The sequence below is a fragment of the Lissotriton helveticus genome, chromosome 11, assembly GCF_964261635.1.
Source record: "Lissotriton helveticus chromosome 11, aLisHel1.1, whole genome shotgun sequence".
NCBI classification, from domain to species: domain Eukaryota; kingdom Metazoa; phylum Chordata; class Amphibia; order Caudata; family Salamandridae; genus Lissotriton; species Lissotriton helveticus.
The window spans coordinates 679,927,059-679,954,756 of NC_136072.1; the positions used below are offsets into that span (position 1 = coordinate 679,927,059).

General features: G+C 50.5%; 1 protein-coding gene across 2 annotated transcripts in view; it reads left to right on the forward strand.

Annotated features, from left to right (window-relative positions):
• The window catches only part of ADD2 (adducin 2), a 422,666-nt gene that overhangs the window by 76,940 nt on the left and 318,028 nt on the right, over positions 1-27,698 (forward strand). For both annotated transcript variants that reach the window (XM_078666540.1, XM_078666541.1), the window contains exon 2: positions 4,152-4,363. In XM_078666540.1, the coding sequence (XP_078522666.1) occupies positions 4,181-4,363 (183 nt within the window). In that variant the 5' untranslated portion in view covers positions 4,152-4,180. The remainder of the gene's footprint in view (positions 1-4,151; positions 4,364-27,698) is intronic.

Here is a 27,698-nt window from a genome sequence, read left to right on the forward strand (position 1 = left end):
GCCTTAGCTGGAAAAGAACTCCGACACCCAGAATTGACCCCAGAGTCCGCTAACAATTCCTCGCCGCTCCAGCCAGGAACCGCCACCAACTTACCATTTACCTGATCCTTAGGTATACCAGACGCCTCATTAGTGGGCATATGTGACTGCTCAACCCACACCCACTGGCCCCGCTGTGGACTTGCTAGAATCTCTGACTCCTGCTGCACAGTCCATAACCAATGGTTCTTCATTCATAACAAACTGCTGGGGGCTATTTACAACACTGGCGCTGCTTTGTCCGCCTCTCTTCCCAGCCCTCTTCACTGTCGTTTGCAATAATAAACCAGGGCGTCCCCTCAACACACTTGGGGTAGAGGCAGCCCGCAGTGGAGCTCTTTTGCCTCAAGCACTCCTTCCTGAGGAGCGCGCACGATGAAGCGGTATGTTGGCAACCGTGGCATTAATCACTGACAAGGGGGGGCGGCCAGACTGCGGCAGACAAGCAGCCACTGCCTGACTCACCCCCCTTGCCACCCCACGCCTCGGGCGCTTCGGTTTCTCAGCACAATCCACAGCTGCTCTAGGACGCAGTAAATCACCTCTCCCTACCACCAGCAAAGCTCTTACAGCTTCCCTCGCAATGTCGACGTCTGTCATGTTGACACGCTCTTCAGCTCTGACTTCAGCAAAAACGGCTTCACGACGCATAGAAAATCTCTCAGGTGACAGGAAAACACAGAGCGGCCCAAACGAAGCTGCGCCACACTGCTCCTCGTCACCGCTGTGACGTCAGTCCCTCCCGCCCTACGCTACCCCCAATAAACCCTCCCTTTCCTTAACCTGCCCTCTCGCGACGCGTGGACCATTCCACCGTGCAAATTCTCCCAGGGGGACACCGGCTCGTGCCACATCCCCCTGGGACCCTTAACTCATGGCTGCTGAGCAGCAAAGAAAGAGGGGCATGAACAGTGACCACGGACTAATGGTCTGAGTGCTGATTGGTTATGATGTTTTCTCTTTCACTTATGGTTTTCTGGGAAATGGAGTTTGTCTTAAGGCTTCTGTATGCAAGAAAGTGGGAGAAAAATTATCGAAATCCTCACCTCTGGTCCTGACATAGAATTGTTTTTTCAGATCTTGTTTTAGATGACCACTGTGACATTTTGTAATTGGGATTCTGAGAAGATAAATCCTTCTGTGTCAATACCATATAGCTTTCTAGTCTCATTCTTACCTCCTACTCTTCCTATTGCCTTCACCAATTAATTAAAATGCATTTGCTTCAATTTAGATCTGGGGTCTCCAACCTTATCTGTAGTGAGAGCTACATCTGATCAGTGAAAATCGTCCTGAGCTACTAAAGGCCAAGCAACTCGTGCATTTTTCTGAGAGCCTCCTTTGCCCATTCATTGACTTTATGCCTAACTTCTTTGGAGCCCCTACTGTGGTTAGAACTCCACTATCCTGGCAGCCTTTTATTTTGTCAAAACCTTAATTTGTAGTCTATTTTACAAGGCCTTACACATTTAACTCAATTATGTTCTGCACTTTGACCCACTGCACAGATTGCAGATGCCAGCATTCTCTGCACAATCCGATACTATGCACATTCCCATTTTCTCAACAGCCATTCACTAAAAGTACAGCTGCCCACTCTGCACAAGCTCTACATACCCCTAACCACTCAGAGCCAACTTCATGTGCGCTATCTGCAGAACTCCACGCACAGCTCACTGCCCGCCTCTCTGAACAGCACAGCCCTGTCTATTGCACCATCTGTATTCTGCCCTGGTCTCTCTTTCCAAGCAGTCTGCTGCCATTCACTGTCTAAGTTGTGTACCCTTTCCACAGCAAACGACTCCTGGATATCATTCTCTGTCCAGCACATACCTCCATGCTCCCTGTATATCTCTCCCTACCTACAGCATATACGCATATCTTCAAACTAGATTCTAGAATGCTTGTCACTTCTTTAGGGTTTACCGCAGCCCCCTTGTCATCTTTATTTTCAGCATGTATTTCCATTATTATTATTATGAATTTCCTAGTAAGCTGACAGGTTCTTTCAATTCAGAATACTTCATCCAAAAAATGAAGGGGGAGGTGAGCACTGGACACCTACATAATGTTATTTTTCCTGGTAGTATGAGCCAATTTTACCTCCTTTTCATCACGAAAATCTGGTATTTCCCCAGATTTCTCCATTGATTTGGACTACCTTCAGTGACAGTTGACACCTCCTTCCAGTCCTAGATTTGAGCTAAAACTGCTTTGCATTCTGGAACCTGACCGCCCCAGTGTGCCACTTTAGCCAGTTTAAGTATTTCATTCAATGGCACTTTGTATCATGAGATTTCTAAATCTCTACTTAGAAAGGAAAGTAAGTATACACGTACCACAATGTAAAATATTCTTAACTAAAAATGTAAAGTATTCTTAACTGAAAATGGAAGACTATCTGAAGGCGTCATACATAACACTAAGCTTTCTGATTCTAGCACTTATAAGCGACTGAGTTTGCAGTGTGTCTTGCACAACAACCCACTCCTCACACTTTTGTAACTAATCCCAGCAGGAGCTCGGCCAAGACTATGTTGGGGATTGAAGCAAACGAGTTCCCCTGCTACTTTAGTGCTCTATTTGGTCCAAAGCACAAGCTTCCCTTAGCAGGGACTTTATAGAGGATTGCTTGTCTTGTGCAGCTGCTTTATCAATACCCTGGTTTCAGTATCTACAGTCTAACTTTTCAAATCTTGGCAGACCTAGTTTATTTTACAAACCTTGCTCCATTCAGAAGAAAGACCTGGGTGGGTTAAGAAACATTTCCTTGGGAAACAGGTGAGGGATAGGGGAGTCAAGTATCTCAAGTTCAGAATCCCTGAGAAATTATGTATTGATCCAAACCAGTTCCAGGATGGAACCATCTCTTGAGTGGGTCAAAAATGCATGGGAATGATCTCTTCTTGCCAGGTTTCGGTTGGGTTCCATAAGATGGAAGTTATATTTCCCCCTTGGGCATTATGTCTCTTCTGTCTGTTGCTGCCCTTGTGGTGAATATTCAGATCAATCTATTCTGCACTATATGTAATTTTGTAGATTTTATAGAGAATTGTCTAAGTGCCTGCTTATCCCACCTGTTAAGAAAGCCAAAATTAAAAACTGTAGATTAGTGCTATTATACCTCCAATGGTTGCGATCTGAGGTCCTTTGTCTTTGAGTGGGTTTATTTAAAAAAAACTGCTATTAATTTATGCAACCCCTTGATGATTTTAACATTCTGATTTTACTGTTTGGATTCTGTGCTTTTGTCTGCGACAACCCGTTTTTATGGATATGTCTACTCTTTTGAATATGCTTTTATAACCTTTTTGGTCGACATAAACATAATAATGGAATGGACAGTGTTGATATGAAGAACAACTGTAAATACAAAAACTCCAATAAAATGTTCTTATTGAATATTAGATCCTAAATCTGTGGGCTGTCCAAAAGTTACTCTGTCAAAGACATATTTCTTTGAAAACATGTTTTGAAAGTCAAACTAAATGAAGCACTTTTTGACCCTCATTATGATTTACAATTTAGACTACAACTTAAGAAATATATACTCCTACAGTAGTATTCTGTTTAATGTATTTAAATCAACAATATGATTAAAATATCTTTATGAAATACATGAGAGCAACAAACTGAATTAAAAAATGAAGGAATTCTATATTAACAACAAATGCACTATGTTGAGCAAAATTTGCAACAAAGAATATGTCACATATTGGTGAAATTTGGGGGATTTAGGGTAGCCAGGAGAGCACTTATTTAACTTAGTGCACATTTGGTGGTGGATGTAATAAGCATGAACATTTTCTCCATGTAACTTTAATCTTTTTACAACCTCCTGAAGTTGTCACACACTAAGGATACCACTTTCTTGAACTACTTGATTAATCCCCATGCCAGTTACTGCAGTTAACTGACATTAGCTGTAACTTGGACAAGCAAATTCACAATTTTTCCCAAGACATCACTCTTCCTAAGTAATCTTTTCTAAAGTTGTTTGAAAATTATTATAAGTATTTTCAAGAAGCACAATATAAAGGTTTTACAATTCATAAATGTGCTTGAAATATATTTACCTTTGTATATTGACTCATAGCTTGGATTGTCTTTAGATATAAAAGATTAAAAGCAGATTGTGAAGATGAGCACCGCCACTACTCCGGAAGCAGTGTCTTCACCGCCTCAGTATGAGCAGAGCCTCATTGACCAGCTTTCTGAGGGTGATCCTGAATATTTGAGGCTTCACAACATGGCTGCTGGTCTCAGACAGGATTTCAATGTCATGGAACAGAAGAAACGTGTGACCATGATTCTACAGAGTCCAGTAAGTGAATGTTTTATCACAGTACATTATAAATATACAATATTAGCACAGATCTCAGACTGCATTGTAGGCAAATACAACTACTTTTTTTATTGCTTGCAGAGTATCTTGTTTCTAAGCAATTAACACCTGATATACCCGGGAAAATAAGAGGTATGCCATCAGTTTTCCTGCAGAAGTAAATTGAGCAGTTTCTTTCAGATCTGTTTGGGGATGACACAAGTAGACAAAATAACAAAGCTGTCTGGAATGTGTTTCTGGAGTAGGAATTGATATATTATTTTTGGCTGGGAAAGGATTTAGGGAGCGAGTGGTTACTGCCATTTTAATTCCCCAAAGTAGAGGCCCCTGGGATTCAAATAATGGCTTTCATGAATTAGGAAAAGCAATACAAAGATCCTGTAAAGAGTTGAACATAAACATTGACCCACTATAAAGGCCAGAATATAAAGGAGATCATTACCTTTTTTTTGTTTTTATTTTCATAGACCTTTATTGATAGCATGTATTGTTGAACACGGCTCGGTGCCTACAACCCTGTTCAGGCCGGCAGCGCAGTGAGCAGTCAAATAAATAGCATCAATATCAGCGTATGAATACACAGCAAGCCGTCTACAACCACTTCGGGCCGGCCGCGTCAGATAAAACATTAGGTCTCAATTTTTTTTTACTGTTTCCTTATTTAACTATTTTATACGAACAACCAGGTAGGTTATACTGCTGTTAATCAATGTACGGTCGGCTCATGCATACATTCGACTTGTACATAACTCTGATTACATTATAGTGCATCACATATTACAGTACCATTCTTTGTATAATCGTTGGGGGACCTGCAGTCTTTCACAGGAGTATCTCACATTCCGGTACACCTTAAAAGGCATTGACTGTGCAGTCCTATCATTGGCATGTACCCATGGGTATGACAGTTAATGTGGCCACCCCAGAACACCTCACATGTGGGTCCCAATAGGGAGTCGAAGTCCCCCACACCAGGCCCTCCTGGCCGAGTATTTTATGGGGCTCGAATTGGCGGCGTAGTCGCTGGAGATCCACGGAGCCGCGGCAGTAGGTAGGATGTTAGTGATGACCAGATAACTCTGGGTCTGGATGCGCTAGGTAGCAATTCGGCATAAGTGGTGAGTTGCTCCTGACAGTAAATCATATCATTAAGCAAGGTCTTTAATTTGGGAGCCCTCCCCTGCCCCACCTACATGCCACCCGTCTCTTGGACATGAATAGTGCAAGGGCTTCATACTTGCGATGCATCCCCGGCACATGTTGAACATAGCTCAGCAAGGCCAGCAGCGGTGTGGGCTCAATGTGCGTGTTGGTCATCAAAGTCAGGGCCTCAAATACATTTCCCCAATATTCACTCACTCCTGGGCATTCCCAGGCCAAATGTAAAAAATCGGCTTTTGGTGCATGGCATCTGTCACATCTGTCCGTGCTACGTAACTGATACTTGTGCGTCTTGACTGTCGTTTAATACAATCTATGCAAATATTTATAATGTATGATACGCAGCTTGCTGTTAGCCGAAACCCGCTCAGTCTATGAGCAGCAATATTCCCATTGGTCATCCGTCAGTGTAAATCCCAGTTCGTCTCCCCAGCATGTGCGAGACTGAGAAGCTGGTACCTCTCGTTGTGTGTGGACTGTAGGGTATATCAGTAATTCTAGACGTTTGGGTGTTGCTTGTTGGAGGATCAGATGCTGTGGGGCAAGGGCCGGGGACTCAGCCGGGAAATCTGAAGTTAGGGATCGGACCCCTTGCTTGAGTCGTATATACAGAAAGGCGTCCAACGGAGTTTGTTGCGTATCCTGAAATACACTCTCTGAATCCCAAAACTGTCCATCCTGGTATAGGTCTCCCCAGGCTCTGATAGCCACTTGCTCCTGAAATGTATGAAATAGCGTTTCCTGGAGAAGAGGCTTGTTTGGGTGATATGCAAGTGGTAGGAGCAGGGAATAGACCATGGGGCCATCCAGTAGATGCCCAATGCGCCGCCATGCCTTGATTGTAGCATTAACAGTAGTTTGCGTCTGTTCTTGGCTATTTGGGGAAGCATAAAGGGCTCCCTCTATCGGGATCGGTTGTGCAAGCCAATGTTCTGCAGCCACCTGAGGCATGTATTTCGGTTGATTCACCCAGAAATAGACATAATGGGCCTGTGCGCTTACGTAATAAAGTTCGAAGTCCGGAATTCCAAACCCCCCTGTTGAACATGGCCTTGTCAGAACAGCCCACTGCAATCTAGGCTGTTTACCCCCCCCCCCCCCCTCCCCCACACCAGTCTGATCAGTTATGTTTAAAGAGATTTTAAAAAGTGTCTTCCAGGATAATATGGTATATTTAAAAAAAGATAGAGCAACTGGGGTAATCTCACCATTTTAATTAGGGACGCCCGCCCTGCCATAGAAAGCGGCAGTGTTATCCATTGGGCCACACAGTCCGTCACGCGGTTCGGTGCAATACCATAGTTAAGCTGCATAAGTTCTTCCTTGTTTCTGGTAGCTCGGACACCTAGGTACCGCAACTCGTGGTCACACCATCCCAATGGGTAGTCCAATGGAAAGCGCACCACTGAGTCTGTCAGTGGGAAGAGGCAGGACTTCCCCCAGTTTATCTGGATCCCCGAAAGTTTCCCAAATACAATAAATTCCCAAAGGAGCAGGTTCAAATTATGTTGACGGCCTCTCACATACAAAGTAATGTCATCAGCATACATTGAAATCAATATCTGCCTCATGTTACACCGCAGGGCCTTGTTGTTGTGGTGCTGTCCCAACCTCGCTGCCAATGGTTCCGTCGCCAAGGCAAACAACAAGGGGGACAGTGGGCACCCCTGTCGGGTACCCCTAGTAATCGGGAAGGTTTGAGACGTATGACCATTTATGAGTACCTAAGCACCTGGATGGTGATACAGCAGTCGTATCCAAGACAAAAAAAGCGGCAGGAACCCTATTCGGAGCATTATGCCAAAAATATAATCCCATTCGATGTAATCGAAAGCCTTAGTGGCATCCAGGAAGACTACCGCCAAGGGTAATTCCGGGGAAACATTGTTTAAAATTGTAAAAAGAGCCTTCAAATTATGGGAGGTGGCCCTTCCGGGGACAAATCCAGACTGATCCGGAAGAATAAGGTGTTCTAGCAACAAACTAAGGCGATTGGCAATGAGTTTTGCCAGAATTTTGGCATCACAATTGAGAAGGGAGAGCGGTCGATAGGACCCGCATTGGTGGGGTGGCTTTTCAGGTTTCAAAAGAGAGATAATGAGAGCTTCTCTCATGGATGGTGGGAGGGAGCCCATTTCCAGTGACTCCTCGTAGACCTCGCGCAATATTGGGGCCATCAGATCTATATAAGTTTTGTAAAATTCTATTGGAATGCCATCCATGCCGGTGGCCTTCCCTGATTGCATTTGCATGATGGCTTCTCTAACCTCGTCCAATTCAAAGGGAGCACACAGAAATTCACGATGCACGTCACTCAACCAACCCAGGGTGACATCCTCCAGATATGCCTCAAGGTCCAAGTCCTCCCCCCTGGTAGTAGTATACAGATCTGTGTAGTGGCGTGTGAAAGCTTCAAGTATGCTTGCAGCGTCCCGACAGTGTATACCGTCTGGCCCTTCTAGTTCCACTACGTAATTGGAATAACTTGGCCATCTTAACGTGTCTGCTAACACCTTGCCGGGCCTCTGTCCCTCCCCATACCTGCGGGTCACCCAGTGCTTGCCTCTAAATCGTGTTTCCCTTTGCGCCATATCCATGTATTCCGTAAGCTTCTCTCTAAACTCATGTTGCGTAGCCCCATCCGGACTGAGCGCCAGCGATGCTTCCAGTGCCTTGAGTTCTGTATCCAGTCTGCGAAGTGTGTTAGTGATATCTGTTAACACCCCCGCTCCTTTAGATATGCAAAACCCTCTTAGTGTGACTTTAAATGCTTCCAAGATAATCTCCACACTCTGTACTGTGCCCTTATTTCATTCAAAAAAATCCTGTATCTCTTCTTGCAGTTCTTCCTGGAAAACTATGTCTAAAAGGCTGCACGCATTAAGCCTCCAAGCACCCCGCGGGGGGATGAAGTTCGCCACGGAAAGTTTAAGTTTAACTGGTGCATGGTTTGAGTAGGTCCTAGCTAAGTGTTGTACCTTACAGATTGCTGGGCCCAGCCCTCGAGATATAATCCAATAATCCAGCCTCGCCAATGGCACAGCTTGTGCTGTGTAATGCATCCCTTCATGTTTCAGGGAAGTGGTGTACCTCCACGCATCAAGCAGTTGATATTCAGTAATTGTATTCTGTACTGCAGTGGCTGCCTTGGTGCAATGGCGAGGGGCAGTATGAGTCCTATTCAGGCTCGGAGCATAGGTAACATTGAAATCTCCCCCCCATATGATGTGGTTAGAGCCTATCTCCCTGATCGCCGCACATAACAAGGTAAAAAAATCCGGAGCATCCATGTTAGGGCCATAACAGCATACTAGAGTTACTGACACTGACCCCAGGCGCCCCCAAGCCAGGCAGTACCTCCCTTGATCATCACTGGAAGTTCCAGCCAGGTGGAAGGGCACTTGCTTTTTGATCAGTATGGCGGTCCCCCTTGCGTAGGATGAATAAGAGGAGAAGATTCTGTGCACTGCTCACCTGGACGCGAACGCAGAGGCCCTTTGGGGCGTGAAGTGAGTCTCCTGCAGCATGGCTTTATGTGTCTGGTGCCTGTCTAAGTAACCCGGGATCTGCCGTTTTTTCCTACGGTCCCCCAACCCCCTGACGTTCCACGAAATCATATTCAGCTGTGACGTGTCTGTGTCAGCCATATACTCGAGTCTTCGCAGGGGTCAAGCTGCGTCTCTGTAGTGCGTCACCCTGTAACCATGTGTGCACATTACATAATGTCATGTTGTCTGCCGTACCGTCTACCTGTATTCTACTTGTTAACTCTGCAATCTTGGTAGCAAGACCATCTTCCTGTATGCAGTTCCACTCCAAAGTAACCAATTCCCTGTCAACTCCCTCTCCCACCCACTCCCCCCACTGAAGCAACCCCAACTCGCCAGCAATGCATACCCACCCTGCCCAACCCCCCCAACAAGAACAACAGTGCAGTCACTGCAAGCAGTACACAGCGGACATACCCGGGGTTATTCCCTTCGGGGGCCAGCTCTAGGCGGAAACACAGCGACCCTTCGCCCATAGAGCATACCTCAGCCGGAGCCACAGGCCCTGATGGGCAGAGAGTGCCTGGTGAGCAGTTATGTTAGCACATTATGGTTCATCATTCAAACAATATAAACTTCCCCTGGTAATACTGTCTGCCAATATATAACTCACGTGACTCAAAACAATTTGTTACGGTGTCCATAGCCTGCGAAGATTGTCTCATTGTGTGTCGTCCTCTGCCCCCGCCGATGGGGACCTCTGGGCCTCCGCCGCGCCATCATCAGGTCTGTTCATTTTTTTCACTTGCTTGAGGAAATCCTCCTCCTTCTGCGGTTTAGTGAAGGACCTCTGTTTACCCTGGTGCGTGACCCTGAGGTGTGCAGGATACAAAAGTGCATAGTCCATGTGTGCCTTCCTCAGCTTAGTCGTGACGTCCAAGAATTTCCACCGCTCTTCCTGGACTACAGGCGTGAAATCAGGATAAATGGAGAAAGAGTTCCCGTCGTACGATAAGGACTGCTTGCTTCTTGCAGCTCGCAGAGTGTTAGAAAGGCGAACCCGGGGGAGGCAGAAGGTGTCTGACTGACCACCCCTAGGTCTACCCCTCCTTCAGAGAAGGGACCGAGCGATGTCGAGGGGCCTCCGACGTGAGGGCCCTCTCCTAGAATCGTACAGCAGAGTAACCACACCACAAATGTACACCACACGTAGATAGAGTTTTCAATCTTTATCTGGCAATAAGTATCGTTTCAATATATACAGCAGATCCCGAGATCTGGAAAGTCTTGTGACAAAGGGCAAGGTAGCGGGACAGTCTTATAGATGGTCGGTTGCGAGGAGACTCTACGCACAGCTCTCAATCCTCGAGCTGGGGGGTTCCGGAAGGTGGGGCCGCGGCAGCGCCAGCAGGCTCCAAGATGGTTCAGCGAGTGTGGACCGCGGCAGCGCCAGCAGGTTCCAAGATGGTCCAGCGAGTGTGGACCGCGGCAGCGCCAGCAGGTTCCAAGATGGTTCAGCGAGTGTGGACCGCGGCAGCGCCAGCAGGTTCCAAGATGGTTCAGCGAGTGTGGACCGCGGATGCGCCAGCAGGTTCCAAGATGGTTCAGCGAGTGTGGACCGCGGCAGCGCCAGCAGGTTCCAAGATGGTTCAGCGAGTGTGGACCGCGGCAGCGCCAACAGGTTCCAAGATGGTTCAGCGAGTGTGGACCGCGGCAGCGCCAGCAGGTTCCAAGATGGTTCAGCGAATGTGGACCGTGGCAGCGCCAGCAGGCTCCAAGATGGTTACAGCAAAGATGGACCGCGGCAGCGCCAGCAGGCTCCAAGGTGGTTACAGCGAAGATGGACCGCGGCAGCGCCAGCAGGTTCCAGGTAGAACAGCAAGGTGAGTTCGTCTCAGGGTCAGCCGCGACAGCGTCAGCAGGGCTTCTCGACTCCGGGATACAACTGCCGTCCTACCCCGGGGCTGGCCCAGATATAGGTCTGGAGTCCTTTCATGTCCGGACCCTCTCGCCTAGGGGTCAGAGGGGCCGGGATGATGGTGTCCAGACACCCAGCAGGGGGTGGAGCCAGCGCTCAGGGAGGCCGGAGGCCGATCGAAACCAGGCATCCGGGGACAGTTGGAGAGCCATCGAAACTCCCCTCCCCTTGTCTCTGGTTGAGTGGCCACTCTACCACCCGGATGGGCTCTTGGTGCCTCGATGGCGGGCTCGCTGGGGCCGTGGCCGCGGCTGGGCCGGGACCACGTGTCTGTGACGTGATGGGCCCAAGATGGTGTCGGGCCTGGAATGAGGGTCCGGGGTGGGCACCGGACCGGTAATGCTGGGGCGGCCCGAGTGTGCCGTGTCAGTGGTTGGGGCCGCCGGGTGGCGGATCTGGTGGTTTGTAGGTCGTGCAGAAGTGTGCCCGAGGCCGACCCGGGCTGGATGGAGGCCGATGTCGTCCGGGGCCCGCCATGCGGGAGGGGTAGGACCACGCCACGAGGCCGGGTCCAACACACGCCCCCTCCAGCTGAAGGCAGGGGAGAGTCACCCATCTTCTTGGGGATTCTCCTCGCCAAGGCGGAAGAATCTGGAGAGGCCGTCAGCGTTGGCGTGGTCGTTGCCAGGGCGATGCTCCACGGTGAAGTTCATCCCTTGGCGGGAGATGGACCAACGTAGCAACTTGGGGTTCTCGCCCCGCATCTGCATCAACCACCGCAGGGGCCGGTGGTCGGTCTGTACTCGGAAGTGGGTGCCAAAGAGGTAGGTAGCTTCTTTAGTGCCCATACGATGGCGAATGCTTCCCTCTCGATGGTGCTCCATCGTTGTTCTCGGGCCAGCAGGCGCCGGCTGATGAAGGCCACAGGAAGGTCAACTCCGTCAGAGTTCATTTGGGAGAGTACGGCCCCAATGCCGTGTTCCGAGGCGTCAGTTTGGACGATGAACTCTCGGCTGTAGTCGGGGGCCTGGAGCACCGGGGCGGTGCACATGGCAGTTTTTAGTGTCTCAAAGGCTACTTGGCACTCGGGGGTCCAGTGCACCTTCGAGGGTAGTCTCTTGGAGGTTAGTTCTGTGAGGGGCCCCACAATGCTCCCATAGTCCTTTATGAACCGCCGATAGTATCCAGTGAGCCCCAGGAAGGCTCGGACGGCGGTCTGGGTGACGGGGGGCTCCCAGGCCTGGATGGCGTCGATCTTGGGTTGAAGGGGAGCCACTTGGCCGCTCCCCACTTGGTGTCCCAGATAGGTCACGGACCCTTGACCGATCTGGCACTTGCTGGCTTTTATTGTTAAATTACAAAAAACACAGTTGATGGACAGAATGTAGAACAATGTCATACATTCACCCCAGTACAAGGATCTGGGCCTAAATCCATCGTTTTTTTCACTCCACACCACCCTGGGTTAGACACTGGCTATATGCAAATCAGCTCTGACCCTTTGCCTCATGGGAAAAGTCCAGTCCGAACTGCCAAGCCCTGTCTTTCCCAGACCGGAATCAAGCATCCAAGGACCGGTTTCTGGCTATCAGCCTTCATTCAGCCTGGATAGCTTGACTCCAGTGGTGTGGAGAGCCTGGGACTCACGTCTGAGCATACCCAGCCCACTCGGGGTGAAAATTACAAAAAACACAGTTGATGGACAGAATGTAGAACAATGTCATACATTCACCCCAGTACAAGGATCTGGGCCTAAATCCATCGTTTTTTTCACTCCACACCACCCTGGGTTAGACACTGGCTATATGCAAATCAGCTCTGACCCTTTGCCTCATGGGAAAAGTCCAGTCCGAACTGCCAAGCCCTGTCTTTCCCAGACCGGAATCAAGCATCCAAGGACCGGTTTCTGGCTATCAGCCTTCATTCAGCCTGGATAGCTTGACTCCAGTGGTGTGGAGAGCCTGGGACTCACGTCTGAGCATACCCAGCCCACTCGGGGTGAAAATTACAAAAAACACAGTTGATGGACAGAAAGTAGAACAATGTCATACATTCACCCCAGTACAAGGATCTGGGCCTAAATCCATCGTTTTTTTCACTCCACACCACCCTGGGTTAGACACTGGCTATATGCAAATCAGCTCTGACCCTTTGCCTCATGGGAAAAGTCCAGTCCGAACTGCCAAGCCCTGTCTTTCCCAGACCGGAATCAAGCATCCAAGGACCGGTTTCTGGCTATCAGCCTTCATTCAGCCTGGATAGCTTGACTCCAGTGGTGTGGAGAGCCTGGGACTCACGTCTGAGCATACCCAGCCCACTCGGGGTGAAAATTACAAAAAACACAGTTGATGGACAGAATGTAGAACAATGTCATATATTCACCCCAGTACAAGGATCTGGGCCTAAATCCATCGTTTTTTTCACTCCACACCACCCTGGGTTAGACACTGGCTATATGCAAATCAGCTCTGACCCTTTGCCTCATGGGAAAAGTCCAGTCCGAACTGCCAAGCCCTGTCTTTCCCAGACCGGAATCAAGCATCCAAGGACCGGTTTCTGGCTATCAGCCTTCATTCAGCCTGGATAGCTTGACTCCAGTGGTGTGGAGAGCCTGGGACTCACGTCTGAGCATACCCAGCCCACTCGGGGTGAAAATTACAAAAAACACAGTTGATGGACAGAATGTAGAACAATGTCATACATTCACCCCAGTACAAGGATCTGGGCCTAAATCCATCGTTTTTTTCACTCCACACCACCCTGGGTTAGACACTGGCTATATGCAAATCAGCTCTGACCCTTTGCCTCATGGGAAAAGTCCAGTCCGAACTGCCAAGCCCTGTCTTTCCCAGACCGGAATCAAGCATCCAAGGACCGGTTTCTGGCTATCAGCCTTCATTCAGCCTGGATAGCTTGACTCCAGTGGTGTGGAGAGCCTGGGACTCACGTCTGAGCATACCCAGCCCACTCGGGGTGAAAATTACAAAAAACACAGTTGATGGACAGAATGTAGAACAATGTCATACATTCACCCCAGTACAAGGATCTGGGCCTAAATCCATCGTTTTCTTCACTCCACACCACCCTGGGTTAGACACTGGCTATATGCAAATCAGCTCTGACCCTTTGCCTCATGGGAAAAGTCCAGTCCGAACTGCCAAGCCCTGTCTTTCCCAGACCGGAATCAAGCATCCAAGGACCGGTTTCTGGCTATCAGCCTTCATTCAGCCTGGATAGCTTGACTCCAGTGGTGTGGAGAGCCTGGGACTCACGTCTGAGCATACCCAGCCCACTCGGGGTGAAAATTACAAAAAACACAGTTGATGGACAGAATGTAGAACAATGTCATACATTCACCCCAGTACAAGGATCTGGGCCTAAATCCATCGTTTTTTTCACTCCACACCACCCTGGGTTAGACACTGGCTATATGCAAATCAGCTCTGACCCTTTGCCTCATGGGAAAAGTCCAGTCCGAACTGCCAAGCCCTGTCTTTCCCAGACCGGAATCAAGCATCCAAGGACCGGTTTATGGCTATCAGCCTTCATTCAGCCTGGATAGCTTGACTCCAGTGGTGTGGAGAGCCTGGGACTCACGTCTGAGAATACCCAGCCCACTCGGGGTGAAAATTACAAAAAACACAGTTGATGGACAGAATGTAGAACAATGTCATACATTCACCCCAGTACAAGGATCTGGGCCTAAATCCATCGTTTTTTTCACTCCACACCACCCTGGGTTAGACACTGGCTATATGCAAATCAGCTCTGACCCTTTGCCTCATGGGAAAAGTCCAGTCCGAACTGCCAAGCCCTGTCTTTCCCAGACCGGAATCAAGCATCCAAGGACCGGTTTCTGGCTATCAGCCTTCATTCAGCCTGGATAGCTTGACTCCAGTGGTGTGGAGAGCCTGGGACTCACGTCTGAGCATACCCAGCCCACTCGGGGTGAAAATTACAAAAAACACAGTTGATGGACAGAATGTAGAACAATGTCATACATTCACCCCAGTACAAGGATCTGGGCCTAAATCCATCGTTTTTTTCACTCCACACCACCCTGGGTTAGACACTGGCTATATGCAAATCAGCTCTGACCCTTTGCCTCATGGGAAAAGTCCAGTCCGAACTGCCAAGCCCTGTCTTTCCCAGACCGGAATCAAGCATCCAAGGACCGGTTTCTGGCTATCAGCCTTCATTCAGCCTGGATAGCTTGACTCCAGTGGTGTGGAGAGCCTGGGACTCACGTCTGAGCATACCCAGCCCACTCGGGGTGAAAATTACAAAAAACACAGTTGATGGACAGAATGTAGAACAATGTCATACATTCACCCCAGTACAAGGATCTGGGCCTAAATCCATCGTTTTTTTCACTCCACACCACCCTGGGTTAGACACTGGCTATATGCAAATCAGCTCTGACCCTTTGCCTCATGGGAAAAGTCCAGTCCGAACTGCCAAGCCCTGTCTTTCCCAGACCGGAATCAAGCATCCAAGGACCGGTTTCTGGCTATCAGCCTTCATTCAGCCTGGATAGCTTGACTCCAGTGGTGTGGAGAGCCTGGGACTCACGTCTGAGCATACCCAGCCCACTCGGGGTGAAAATTACAAAAAACACAGTTGATGGACAGAATGTAGAACAATGTCATACATTCACCCCAGTACAAGGATCTGGGCCTAAATCCATCGTTTTTTTCACTCCACACCACCCTGGGTTAGACACTGGCTATATGCAAATCAGCTCTGACCCTTTGCCTCATGGGAAAAGTCCAGTCCGAACTGCCAAGCCCTGTCTTTCCCAGACCGGAATCAAGCATCCAAGGACCGGTTTCTGGCTATCAGCCTTCATTCAGCCTGGATAGCTTGACTCCAGTGGTGTGGAGAGCCTGGGACTCACGTCTGAGCATACCCAGCCCACTCGGGGTGAAAATTACAAAAAACACAGTTGATGGACAGAATGTAGAACAATGTCATACATTCACCCCAGTACAAGGATCTGGGCCTAAATCCATCGTTTTTTTCACTCCACACCACCCTGGGTTAGACACTGGCTATATCCAAATCAGCTCTGACCCTTTGCCTCATGGGAAAAGTCCAGTCCGAACTGCCAAGCCCTGTCTTTCCCAGACCGGAATCAAGCATCCAAGGACCGGTTTCTGGCTATCAGCCTTCATTCAGCCTGGATAGCTTGACTCCAGTGGTGTGGAGAGCCTGGGACTCACGTCTGAGCATACCCAGCCCACTCGGGGTGAAAATTACAAAAAACACAGTTGATGGACAGAATGTAGAACAATGTCATACATTCACCCCAGTACAAGGATCTGGGCCTAAATCCATCGTTTTTTTCACTCCACACCACCCTGGGTTAGACACTGGCTATATGCAAATCAGCTCTGACCCTTTGCCTCATGGGAAAAGTCCAGTCCGAACTGCCAAGCCCTGTCTTTCCCAGACCGGAATCAAGCATCCAAGGACCGCTTTTATTGTTAGTCCGGCCCGTTGGAGGGCCGTCAGGACCTTCCAGAGGTGGGTCAGGTGCTCGTCCCAACAGAGGCTGTACACCGCAATATCGTCCAGATAGGCGGCACTGAACTCTTCCAGCCCTGCCAGCCCCCGGTTCACTAGTCTCTGGAAGGTGGCCGGAGCATTCTTCATGCCGAAGGGCATCACGTTGAAGTGGAAGTGGCCATTGGGGGTCGAGAAAGCGGATCGTTCTTGTGCCCCGGGCGTGAGGCCGATTTGCCAGTATCCGGCCGTGAGGTCGAAGGTGCTGAGGTACCTGGTGGCTCCCAGGCGATTGATCAGTTCATCCGCTCGGGGAATGGGATGGGCGTCGGTCCTGGTGACGGCATTCAGTCCCCGGTAGTCGACACAGAACCGCAGCTCCGGGGGCACCCCGGGGGCGGCGGCCTTAGGGACCAGGACGACGGGACTGGCCCATGGACTGTCTGAGGGTTCGACTACCCCTAGGGCTAGCATCTTGGAAACTTCGGCTTGGATGCAGGCCCGGACTCGGTCGGGGACTCGGTAGGCTCGGTGCCGCACGGGCGGACTGTCCCCGGTGTCGACGTCGTGAACACACCACTGGGTGACTCCGGGGGTGAGGGAAGATAAGTTCGCAAATTGACCCAGCAGTTTCTGGCAGTCCTGGCGCTGTTTGGGTGTCAGCGCGGGAGAGAGGGAGACCCCCTCGACCGAGCCATCTTTCTCGCAGGTGCTCAGGAGGTCTGGTAGAGGCTCGGAGTCGTCCTCTGCTCCGTCATCGGTAGCCAACAACAGGCTCAGTTCGGTGCGGACAAAGTGGGGCTTGAGCCGGTTGGCGTGTAGGACCCGGAGGGGGTTCCGGGGGGACTCCATGTCCACTAGGTAGGTGACGGGGCTCTTGCGCTCCACCACTTTGAAGGGCCCCGTCCATTTGTCCTGGAGGACGCCGGGGTCAACCGGGGACATGACCCAGACCTGCTGGCCCGGCTCGAATTCAATGGACGAGGCATTTTCATCATACCAGCGCTTCATCTCCTCTTGACTGGCCTTCAGGTTGGTTTCGGCCAGTTCCCGGAACTTCCGAGTCTGGTTGCGGAGAGTCAAGAGGTATCGGAAAACATCGTGCGTAGTATCGGAGGCGGCCAGCTCCCAGCCTTCCTTGACCAGGCTGAGGGGGCCTCGCACAGGGTGTCCATATAATAGTTCAAAGGGGCTGAACCCCAGGGACTTCTAGGGTACCTCCCGGTAGGCGAACAGGAGGCATGGCAGCAGAACGTCCCATTTGCGCCGGAGGGGCTCTTCTAGGCTCTTGATCATTCCTTTCAGGGTCCTATTAAATCGCTCCACTAGTCCATTCCCTTGAGGGTGATACGGGGTGGTGAACTTATACGCGACCCCGCACTGTTGCCACAGGGACCGCATATATTTCGATATAAAGTTGGTGCCCCGATCACTTACGACCTCTCGGGGGAAGCCGACTCTGGAGAAGATCCCCATTAGCGCCCGACCCACTACGGGGGCTGTGATAGTCCGGAGGGGGATAGCTTCTGGGTAGCAGGTGGCATGGTCCACCAGGACGAGGATGAAGCGGTGCCCCTGAGAGGTTGGAGGATCCAGGGGCCCCACGATGTCGATCCCTACTCGCTCGAAGGGAGTGGTCACCACGGGAAACGGTTGGAGTGGGGCCTCGATTTTCCCCCCACTCTTTCCGCTGGCTTGGCAGGTCGGACAGGTTCGGCAGTGGTTGTACACATCGCTGCGCATCCTCAGCCAATAAAAGTGGGTCACCAGGCGGCTGTAGGTTTTGTCCTGCCCCAGGTGCCCGGCGAGGGGCACATCATGTGCAAGGTTTAAGAGAAAGTCTCTGAAGTGGAGGGGGACGACTAGCACTCGGCCAGCCCCCAGCTCGGCGATCTTTTGTTCACTGTACAGGAGGTCCTGGTCCCAATAGATCCAGTGGGACCCCGAGGAGTCTCCTGTGGCTTGCGTGGCGGCTTGTTGTCGGAGTCCCTCAAGGGAAGGACATGTCTTTTGTTCCCGACGGAACTGCTCGCGGGTGGGGCCCCCTTCTTGGCGCCACTGGGCTAGTTCGGGAAGGGGCCCGAGCTCGGGAAGTTCTTCATGGCTGGGGCCCTGCGGCCCCGGTTCGGGTTCGGCCGTGGCAGTGGCGGGTGGCGGAGGTGCCGGCCATTCAGGTTCTTCGGGCCGATTGTCTTCGGTTGGGACGGCGTCCCGGGTGGACATGGATCGGGTCGTTACGCAAACCCATTCAGGAAGGCCTAGCATCCCCAGATGCTCTCTTCGCTCGATCTGTGCCCAGGGGGAACTTTCCAGGTCGTTCCCTAGGAGGCAGTCCACCGGGGCATCGTCTCGGACGGTGACTTTCAGCATGCCGGACACTCCTCCCCACTCGAAGGGGATGCGAGCCATCTGGCACAGGCTCTCGGAATTGTCCGCTGACCGGACAGGGCACAGAACGTGGGGCAAGATTTGTTCTGGGGTCACCAGATGGCAGCGGACGGCGGTTATGCTGGCCCCCGTGTCACGGAGAGCCTCGGCCCGGCGTCCGTTGATGGTGACCCACTGGCGGTACTTCTGGGTGTTGATCAGAATCTGGTCTCGGGGGATCATGTCTTTGTCGCCCAGGGAGGCGAGGCACATGGCCGCGGACTCCCATTCTTCTGGTTCCATAGGGACCTCTTCTTCTTCATCCTTTTCTTCGCTCAGAGCAGCTGCAGTGATTTGTCGACCGGGGGGCCCGGTGGTGCCGGGCCGCTGGTTCATGGGGCAGAGAGGATCATTGGCATAGTGACCCAGCCGCTGGCATCTGTGGCACGTAACGTTGGGGCGTGGCCCCGGTCGGGCTGGATGGGCCCCCCTCGGGCTGGAGGCTGGTGTAGAGGAGGCGGGCGAAGACCCCGGCGGGAGGTCTCGGCCTCGGCTGATGCCAGACCCGCCGCCTCGCGGTCGGTGGTTCCCCGGGGACCCTCGTCCGTATTCTCCTGTGGTGTTCCGGTGGACGCGGTTGCTCGCCCACCGATCTGCTTCGACCGCTAGCTTTCGCGGCTCGGTCAACTTGCTGTCGAGGAGGTGCTGTCGTAGTTCAATGAAGCAGTTGTTGGAGAGGTGCTCCCATAACATAAGGTTGACCAACTGCTGGTAGGTAGTGACCTGACTGCCTTTGACCCACCCCTCGAAGGCTCTGCTAAAAAAGTTCACATATTCCACCCAAGTGGTACCGGGGATTTTTTTACAGTCTCGGAACCTCTGCCGGTACATTTCGGGGGTGAGTCCGTAGCACGTGAGTAGGGCCGTTTTCATGTGTTCATAGGAGGTCATTTCGGTGTCAGGGAGTTCCAGCAGGGCGTCACTCCCTTCGTTGATGAACTTTCCCCACAGGCCGGCGCCCCAATCCTTCAGGGGCACCCGATGGGCGGTCATGGCCACCTCTTAGGCTTTGAACCATTGCTGGATATCATCGTTCTTGTAGTATTCTTTGACTACATCTTTCGGTAGGTGAACCTTGGTGTCCACGGGAGGGGCCGAGGTCTTGGCCCCGGCCGCGCTATCTTCGTTGATCTTGGCTTTCATTTCTAGTTCTCTCAGGCCTCGTTCGTGTTCATATGCTAGTCGTTTTTCTTCGAGGTCACGTTGTCTCCGTTTCTCTTCTAGATCCCCCTCCAGCCGTAGTTGCTCGAGGGCTATCTTTTTCTCCGCTAGCTGGAGTTCTCCGTCTAGCCGGAGTCGTGCAAGCTCCAATTCGTGTAGCCGGTTGCGCTCTCGTTCTCGAGCGTCTTCATAGATGAGGTCCGTGTTTAGTGTTGCGGTTCTTTCCCCCGTCGGGGGTGCGCTGGTTTCCTGTTGCCCGTTCGGGCTATTCTCCTCTTGGGGTGGTCTGTCTCGGGTTTCCACCCAGGCTTGTAGGGCCGATTTAAAGTCCTCTTTTGTGCTCAGGCCAGTGGTAGCGATACCCATGTCTTTACAGAATTGTTTTAGTTCTTTGTGGCTGTATTCTTCTATCTTCTCTTTCTGGAATTCGGCAGGTAGGTTGGTTCCTTGGGTCGTCATGGTCTCTGTGTGTTTTTCCGTCGTAGCGGGTAGATCACTCTCTGTACGATTTTGCGTTGGCTCGGATCGCAGCGCCTGCCACCAATGTTAGAAAGGCGAACCCGGGGGAGGCAGAAGGTGTCTGACTGACCACCCCTAGGTCTACCCCTCCTTCAGAGAAGGGACCGAGCGATGTCGAGGGGCCTCCGACGTGAGGGCCCTCTCCTAGAATCGTACAGCAGAGTAACCACACCACTACAAATGTACACCACACGTAGATAGAGTTTTCAATCTTTATCTGGCAATAAGTATCATTTCAATATATACAGCAGATCCCGAGATCTGGAAAGTCTCGTGACAAAGGGCAAGGTAGTGGGACAGTCTTATAGATGGTCGGTTGCAAGGAGACTCTACGCACAGCTCTCAATCCTCGAGCTGGGGGGTTCCGGAAAGTGGGGCCGCGGTAGCGCCAGCAGGCTCCAAGATGGTTCAGCGAGTGTGGACCGCGGCAGCGCCAGCAGGTTCCAAGATGGTTCAGCGAGTGTGGACCGCGGCAGCGCCAGCAGGTTCCAAGATGGTTCAGCGAGTGTGGACCGCGGCAGCGCCAGCAGGTTCCAAGATGGTTCAGCGAGTGTGGACCGCGGCAGCGCCAGCAGGTTCCAAGATGGTTCAGCGAGTGTGGACCGCGGCAGCGCCAGCAGGTTCCAAGATGGTTCAGCGAATGTGGACCGCGGCAGCGCCAGCAGGCTCCAAGATGGTTACAGCAAAGATGGACCGCGGCAGCGCCAGCAGGCTCCAAGGTGGTTACAGCGAAGATGGACCGCGGCAGCGCCAGCAGGTTCCAGGTTGAACAGCAAGGTGAGTTAGTCTCAGGGTCAGCCGCGACAGCGTCAGCAGGGCTTCTCTACTCCGGGATACAACTGCCGTCCTACCCCGGGGCTGGCCCAGATATAGGTCTGGAGTCCTTTGATGTCCGGACCCTCTCGCCTGGGGGTCAGAGGGGCCGGGATGATGGTGTCCAGACACCCAGCAGGGGGTGGAGCCAGCGCTCAGGGAGGCCGGAGGCCGATCGAAACCAGGCATCCGGGGACGGTTGGAGAGCCATCGAAACTCCCCTCCCCTTGTCTCTGGTTGAGTGGCCACTCTACCACCCGGAGGGCTCTTGGTGCCTCGATGGCGGGCTCGCTGGGGCCGTGGCCGCGGCTGGGCCGGGACCACGTGTCTGTGACGTGATGGGCCCAAGATGGCGTCGGGCCTGGAATGAGGGTCCGGGGTGGGCACCGGACCGGTAATGCTGGGGCGGCCCGAGTGTGCCGTGTCAGTGGTTGGGGGCCGCCGGGTGGCGGATCTGGTGGTTTGTAGGTCGTGCAGAAGTGTGCCCGAGGCCGACCCGGGCTGGATGGAGGGCCGATGTCGTCCGGGGCCCGCCATGCGGGAGGGGTAGGACCACGCCACGAGGCCGGGTCCAACACAGAGCCACATCACTGTCCCTATAGTTCAAAAGTCTCACTATTATGGGTCTCAGGGTAGGCTCATAACGAGACGCTGGAAAGACAAGCACCCTCCACAGGTGCAGCACTGGCACGTCTCACTCAACTACTGGGCAATAGCAGAGGGAACAATACTCCATAGAGAGGAGACGGCGGGCTTGCAGGCTATACCGATAGCGCAGACATGGGATGACATCCTCCAGTCTTTCAACCGGGCGTACCAGGAACGGGGAGTCACATAGATGAGGGGCCAGACAGGATGCACATACACGGCAGAGCCGTAGTAGGGAGGCCCACCCATGAGATGAGAAGGGAAGCTACCGGGCGAAGTCCCGTAGGGAATACCGAGCGAGTGACACCAAAGGTGACGGGAGGGCGAGGGGCCGGGCTGCCCGTTGTTCCCCCCCCCTTTGCCCCCCCTCCCCCACCACTGAGTCCATGGGTACAACGACTATGCAGTCAGTAGACAAAGAGACGAGACTAACCAGAGGAGAATCCATACCGGCCCCCCCCCCCCCACACACGCCGCACCGCGAATGAAGGAACACACGAGCAACTGCCCCAGGAAACACACAGACACGACACCTGGCCATCAAATCTGAAAGACTAGATAATGCAGAGCAGAGCTTCTTTTTCTTTTCTTTAGCTTATTGTTTGGTTTATTTCTTCCCCGTTAATCGAATTTCCCCCTCATGTTCAACAGTTGAGTTTAGACAACTGACTTCCCCCCCAGTTGATAGAGCAACAGTTCCGAGACACATGAGCTGTCCCTCTAGGACATAACAGAAGTGAAGGCTCATCGCCCCACACTAACGAAACGGGGCGGCAGATAGAACACACCGCTAAGCCATACGAGCACTGAATCACGACAAGGGGTTGACCTAACTGAAGGGTATCCAACAACACGCGCGTTCAGCTACACCGCAGAGCTCGGATAGAGCGAATAACCTGGAAGGAGGCCCTTAACGGGCGCCCTGAGTCTGAGCGAGATCTGGGACTCTAGAGAGATGGGATACACTCCCAGCAAAGACGCACTGCGAGGAAACATTAAACCTTACATATTGTTGATTGCCCTGATAACTTTAACAATGTAGTTAATTGTTGGTTGATATGCATAATATAACTGACATGATTATTTCTTGTTGCGAACCGAATGTGGGACAGATTGATGCTTCCTCGTTGTGAAATGTACAGAGATGGAACTCTATTATGTATGATTAATAACAATAAAAATATTCAAACAAAAAAATTATGGGTTTCAGGGTGCTACGGGCTGCGGCCTAGGACCCAGCGACCTATGGGCTCACTCCACCCTGAATTGGTTGGAAAAAGCTTCTGAGCCAATCGCCGTTAGTAGACTTTTCTCAACATATTCTTCCATCCGCCCAGTATTGGTCGATTCTGGTATACCTAAAATGCAAATATTATTGCACCTACTGCGCACTTCCATGTCCACATTCTTCGCAGCAATGACCCTCAATAGATTGTCCATGCGGGCGAGCTGCATCGTGTGTCTGGAGGTCCGGTCTTCCGAATCAGAGATACGTATCTCCGTCTCTGTGATCCTCTCCTCATGGCTATCTAGCTTATGCGCAATAACGTCCATCCATGACGACATTCTATCAACCTTGTCCACTATGGTGGCAAATCCCTGTCGAACCTCACGAAGGATGTCCTGCACTTCAGTGGACTGTCCAGCGGCCGCCTCCTGGGTCTCATTTCTCCTTGCCTAGTCTTGATCCTCCTGCAGGTTTCGGTTGCTTCTTTTTGCAGCGTCAAAATTCAGCTTCGGCTGCCTGGTATCTGGTTTGCCCATGTTGTCTCTAATAGCGTATATTAGTGCTGTGCCCTGTCCACTCCTTCTCCCCCCGCGTCCGGACGTGCAACTATTCCTATGCTACTAGCGATGTGTCCTCAGTAGTGTACCAGCTCAGAGGCAGTTAGTGGAGCCCAGCCAGCAGCTTCCAGTTACTCCATACAGTTATGCCCCAATGACGCTCTTAAGTCACTGAGCGCTAACACAGCAGAGGATTCGTTATTCCATCTCTAGGCTGCCTCTCCACAGGTCTTCCAGGCACTCCACGTACAGTGCGGTAGTTCTGGTGCGTCTCCGACGCCGCAATCCAAGTAATGCTGTACTGCCAATGTATTCACCACCACTTGGGGGGGCAACAGCCTTTCAGAGTGTCTCTGGGGGACCTGATGGGCCCACGCAGCTGCTCTTAAGTGCCTGATTCCAGGCGCCCCGAGTTCCCGGCTACCTCGTTCCTCCACTCTTTCCACAACAGGCGTCCTGACAGCCCATCCTGTAGGAAGGTGTTATATGTCAAGCCCACAGTAGGCAAAAGTCACTTATCTGTGGTCACCTGCGCCTCCGGGCCTATTCAGATTCACAGCATTTACCGGCAACGGTGCTCAATTGAAATGCCAGCACTACACCAGCAGCCCATGAGAGGTATCTGCAGCAGCAATCGAGCCCGGAGGGGCCGCGCCTTTCACCGGCTCTCCAAAGCAGCGCAGCCAGCCGGTCCTGGCGTCCCCGGTTCAATGCGGGCGGTCGCGGGGGGGCTCATATCACAGTCAAGGCATCCCCAGCAGCACAGCCTCTCACCCGCGCAGGCAAGCAGCATGCCTCCCCGCCGCTTCATGTCTCGGGCCAGCCGCAGCTCGGGCAGCCTCCCGCCACTCACCGTCCGCCTCTTCAGTGCCGCAGCCAACCCTGCCACAGCCCGACTACTATGGGGTTAGTGCAGCCGTCCGCAGCCCACAGCAGCTCCGATCACCTCCGCCGGGCAGGCCGCGCCGCGCGGCTCAGACACCTCGTGTGCAGCCGCGACCTGGATTAATCTCTGTGGCCGTGATTCGCCCTCCCACAGCTCCGTCGCCTTTGCCGGGCCCCACTTAAACAGCGCAACGTAGGGGCAGATGACAACCGATTCTCCTGAAACTCGCTGTGGTGCAGCAGGCAGACCAGCTCTCTCAGTTGGCGGTGTCCGATACTGCAGATGAAACCATTAGGCAGGATAATTAACAGGATAATGTCACCGGGCGGCAGGAGCCTCACATACATGTGGCCATCATGCAAGTGCAATGAAAGTAGGGGTTGAGCGGTGCACTCCTTTTGGTTGTGATTTAACTTGAAATTTTAAATTATACTTCTCTCAATTTTAATTTGGTGTACTAAGAGGGAAGGAGGTGCCACCCTCCACAGAAGTTGAAATGAATGATAAACTAGTGACGATAGTCATTAGACCCTTCTTGCACTACCGTTGGCAGAACTCCATCTGCTTTTGTAAACCACAAATTTGCTGAAACTTAGTTCTGTTTATGAAATTCTTTTAATTTGAAATAATTCATTTCATTTTCTCATGATTGTCTAAACATCCATTATTTGCATTTTCTGCAAGCAATCAATCTTGCTTAGTGTTTTTTTAGAAAGCCAATGTAAATGCTTGTAGCACAAAATAAATGAATTGAAACAAGTGCCAAATCAAATCCCAATGCATTTCGGGAAAATTTCCCTTCGTCAGGGGGGCTGAAAAACATAAAACAATAATGACCTTTGTTGAAGAAGACCGTCATTCAGTACTTGCAAATTACATATCAATTTCCTTAATACTTTTAGAGCATTTTTCTCGTTTTGAGAACTGTGAATGTGTGTAGAGCAAAAACATAACCAAAAAGAGATACAGGTCGTACATGTGTTTAGAGCATGGTGAGGTAAACACTCAAATTACACACAGAATCAATACTTATCATGCTAATGCAAGGTTTAAGACAAAGAAGCAACAGTGTACCTGGTTCGGGGAATATGTTGAATGTGCTCAAACTGTGCTTAAATCCGAAAAAAAGAATGTTATTTAACAAAAGACCTAAAAGAGACTTAAGACAAAGGCTAACCGTTGGAAAAAAGACAAGGAACTACAAAGATCCTTACCGTAAGTATACTGTGAATCTACGATGATAGTTTTATCTATGCAAACAATGCACGGTTTCTGAAAATGGAAAAAATATATATATATGAAATGATGTAAAGAACGGGCTGATTTAGCTGGAACCCCTACGGGTGCCTACTCTCTGCGTTGTAAAAAACCGTACCTGTATTTTCGAAAGTGCGTGTGGGGTAGGGGAGATACCCCGTTAGTATTGTAGATGGTCAGCCTGTTTCACCGCTGTAATATTCTTTATTTAGGCGCTCTATCCAAAAAATAAAGATCAATAAAGTTTTTCTTGTAAAAAATATCTGAATACCAGTGCGTGTAATGAACAAGACCCTCAAAAAACTAAGAAAAGAAAATAGTTTGACCTACCCTTGAATCTAATCCGTGTTCACGCAGATCTCAAATAAAAGTCTTGCCGGGAGTTCGATTCTGGAAAACTGTCTCGTGAACATAGGACTTGTAAACGGAAAAGTAGAAACCTGAAAGCAAATAAGAATGATCTGATTGCCTCAATCTAAACTGTGTTAATAGTTTCACCCTTGAACTATAGTTTGACAACTTACCGAAAAAATGTAGCAGACTCAGTAAACTTTGCGTTCGAAAAAATCTATTGTTAACGATGGAGTCTTCTACCACTGATAAACAAAGTAGAAATATACAAGATTTATGCAACTACTCTATTTAATAAGGGCAAGATTTGTCTTAACAAACATACTGTGAAAAGCTACCTTCATACTGCGACGACGTGAAACCAAGACGCTAGTCTGAAATGGCACTGGAGTGAGATGCTTGAGTGCGATTTCAGCTCAAACGAAACCGCTGAAACAATAAACACGAGAAAAGATCTAAAACTATCCAACTTATTAACTTAGTTCCTAGTTTCGGTCACTGCGTCCACATACCTCGCTGAGAATCGGGAGTGAAACCTTGCGTCCAATTTCAAGAATCCTGGTCCAAAAACGTCTGTGAAGCGGCCCGCGTTGAAGACGCGAGAGAAAGTAAAAGACGGACTGCGAAAGTACTCTACTTAAAGCAAATATCGCGGGAAAGAAAACTAAAAACTAAAAACGGACTGTTGGTCCCCAAAAGTGGATTAAGTGAACCGTTATAGTACGTAGAGAATGATTTAGAACCTAACTTGAAAAGTTTCCAAATCGGTGTTAGAGTATTGAAGACGTTACTGGTAAACGGCGTAACTCCACATGGATACTTGACAAACGACCTGTGTCAAAGAAAATGAAAATGCCGCCATCTTAGAAGAGTGTTTACTCAGAAGCATAGCACAACATTTTTATGAATAAACCGAGTATAAATGGAGGACGACTCCTCATACTGGCTATTGTTGGATCTATTTATAAGTAAAGGATAACATGCATTTTCATTCCTATAAAAGAACCGTGCTGTTCGGTTATTTAGTGATGTAATAACGGATGACCATAATCATTCCAAGCAGTGTGCTTGATATTAATATGAAGATCCAGGAATAGAGAAAAAAAATTGCGGTAATGGTATGATTAAAAAATTAACTAACTGTAGGGAGTGAACTAGTGTGCATAGACTGTGCAAAAAAAGTAATAACACCATGATAAATAATACATTACTGACCCTGGTGCGCAGTTTGCATATTAAATGCTAGATGTGATATCATATGAACTTTGTCATTTTAACTGTTATTAATTTACTCCCATTCACTAGTGCTGAATCAATATATCCAGATGTTACGCTTAATAGAATACATAGTCAAAAATCGTCATGGATAACATCATTAGTTGATAATTGGTATTA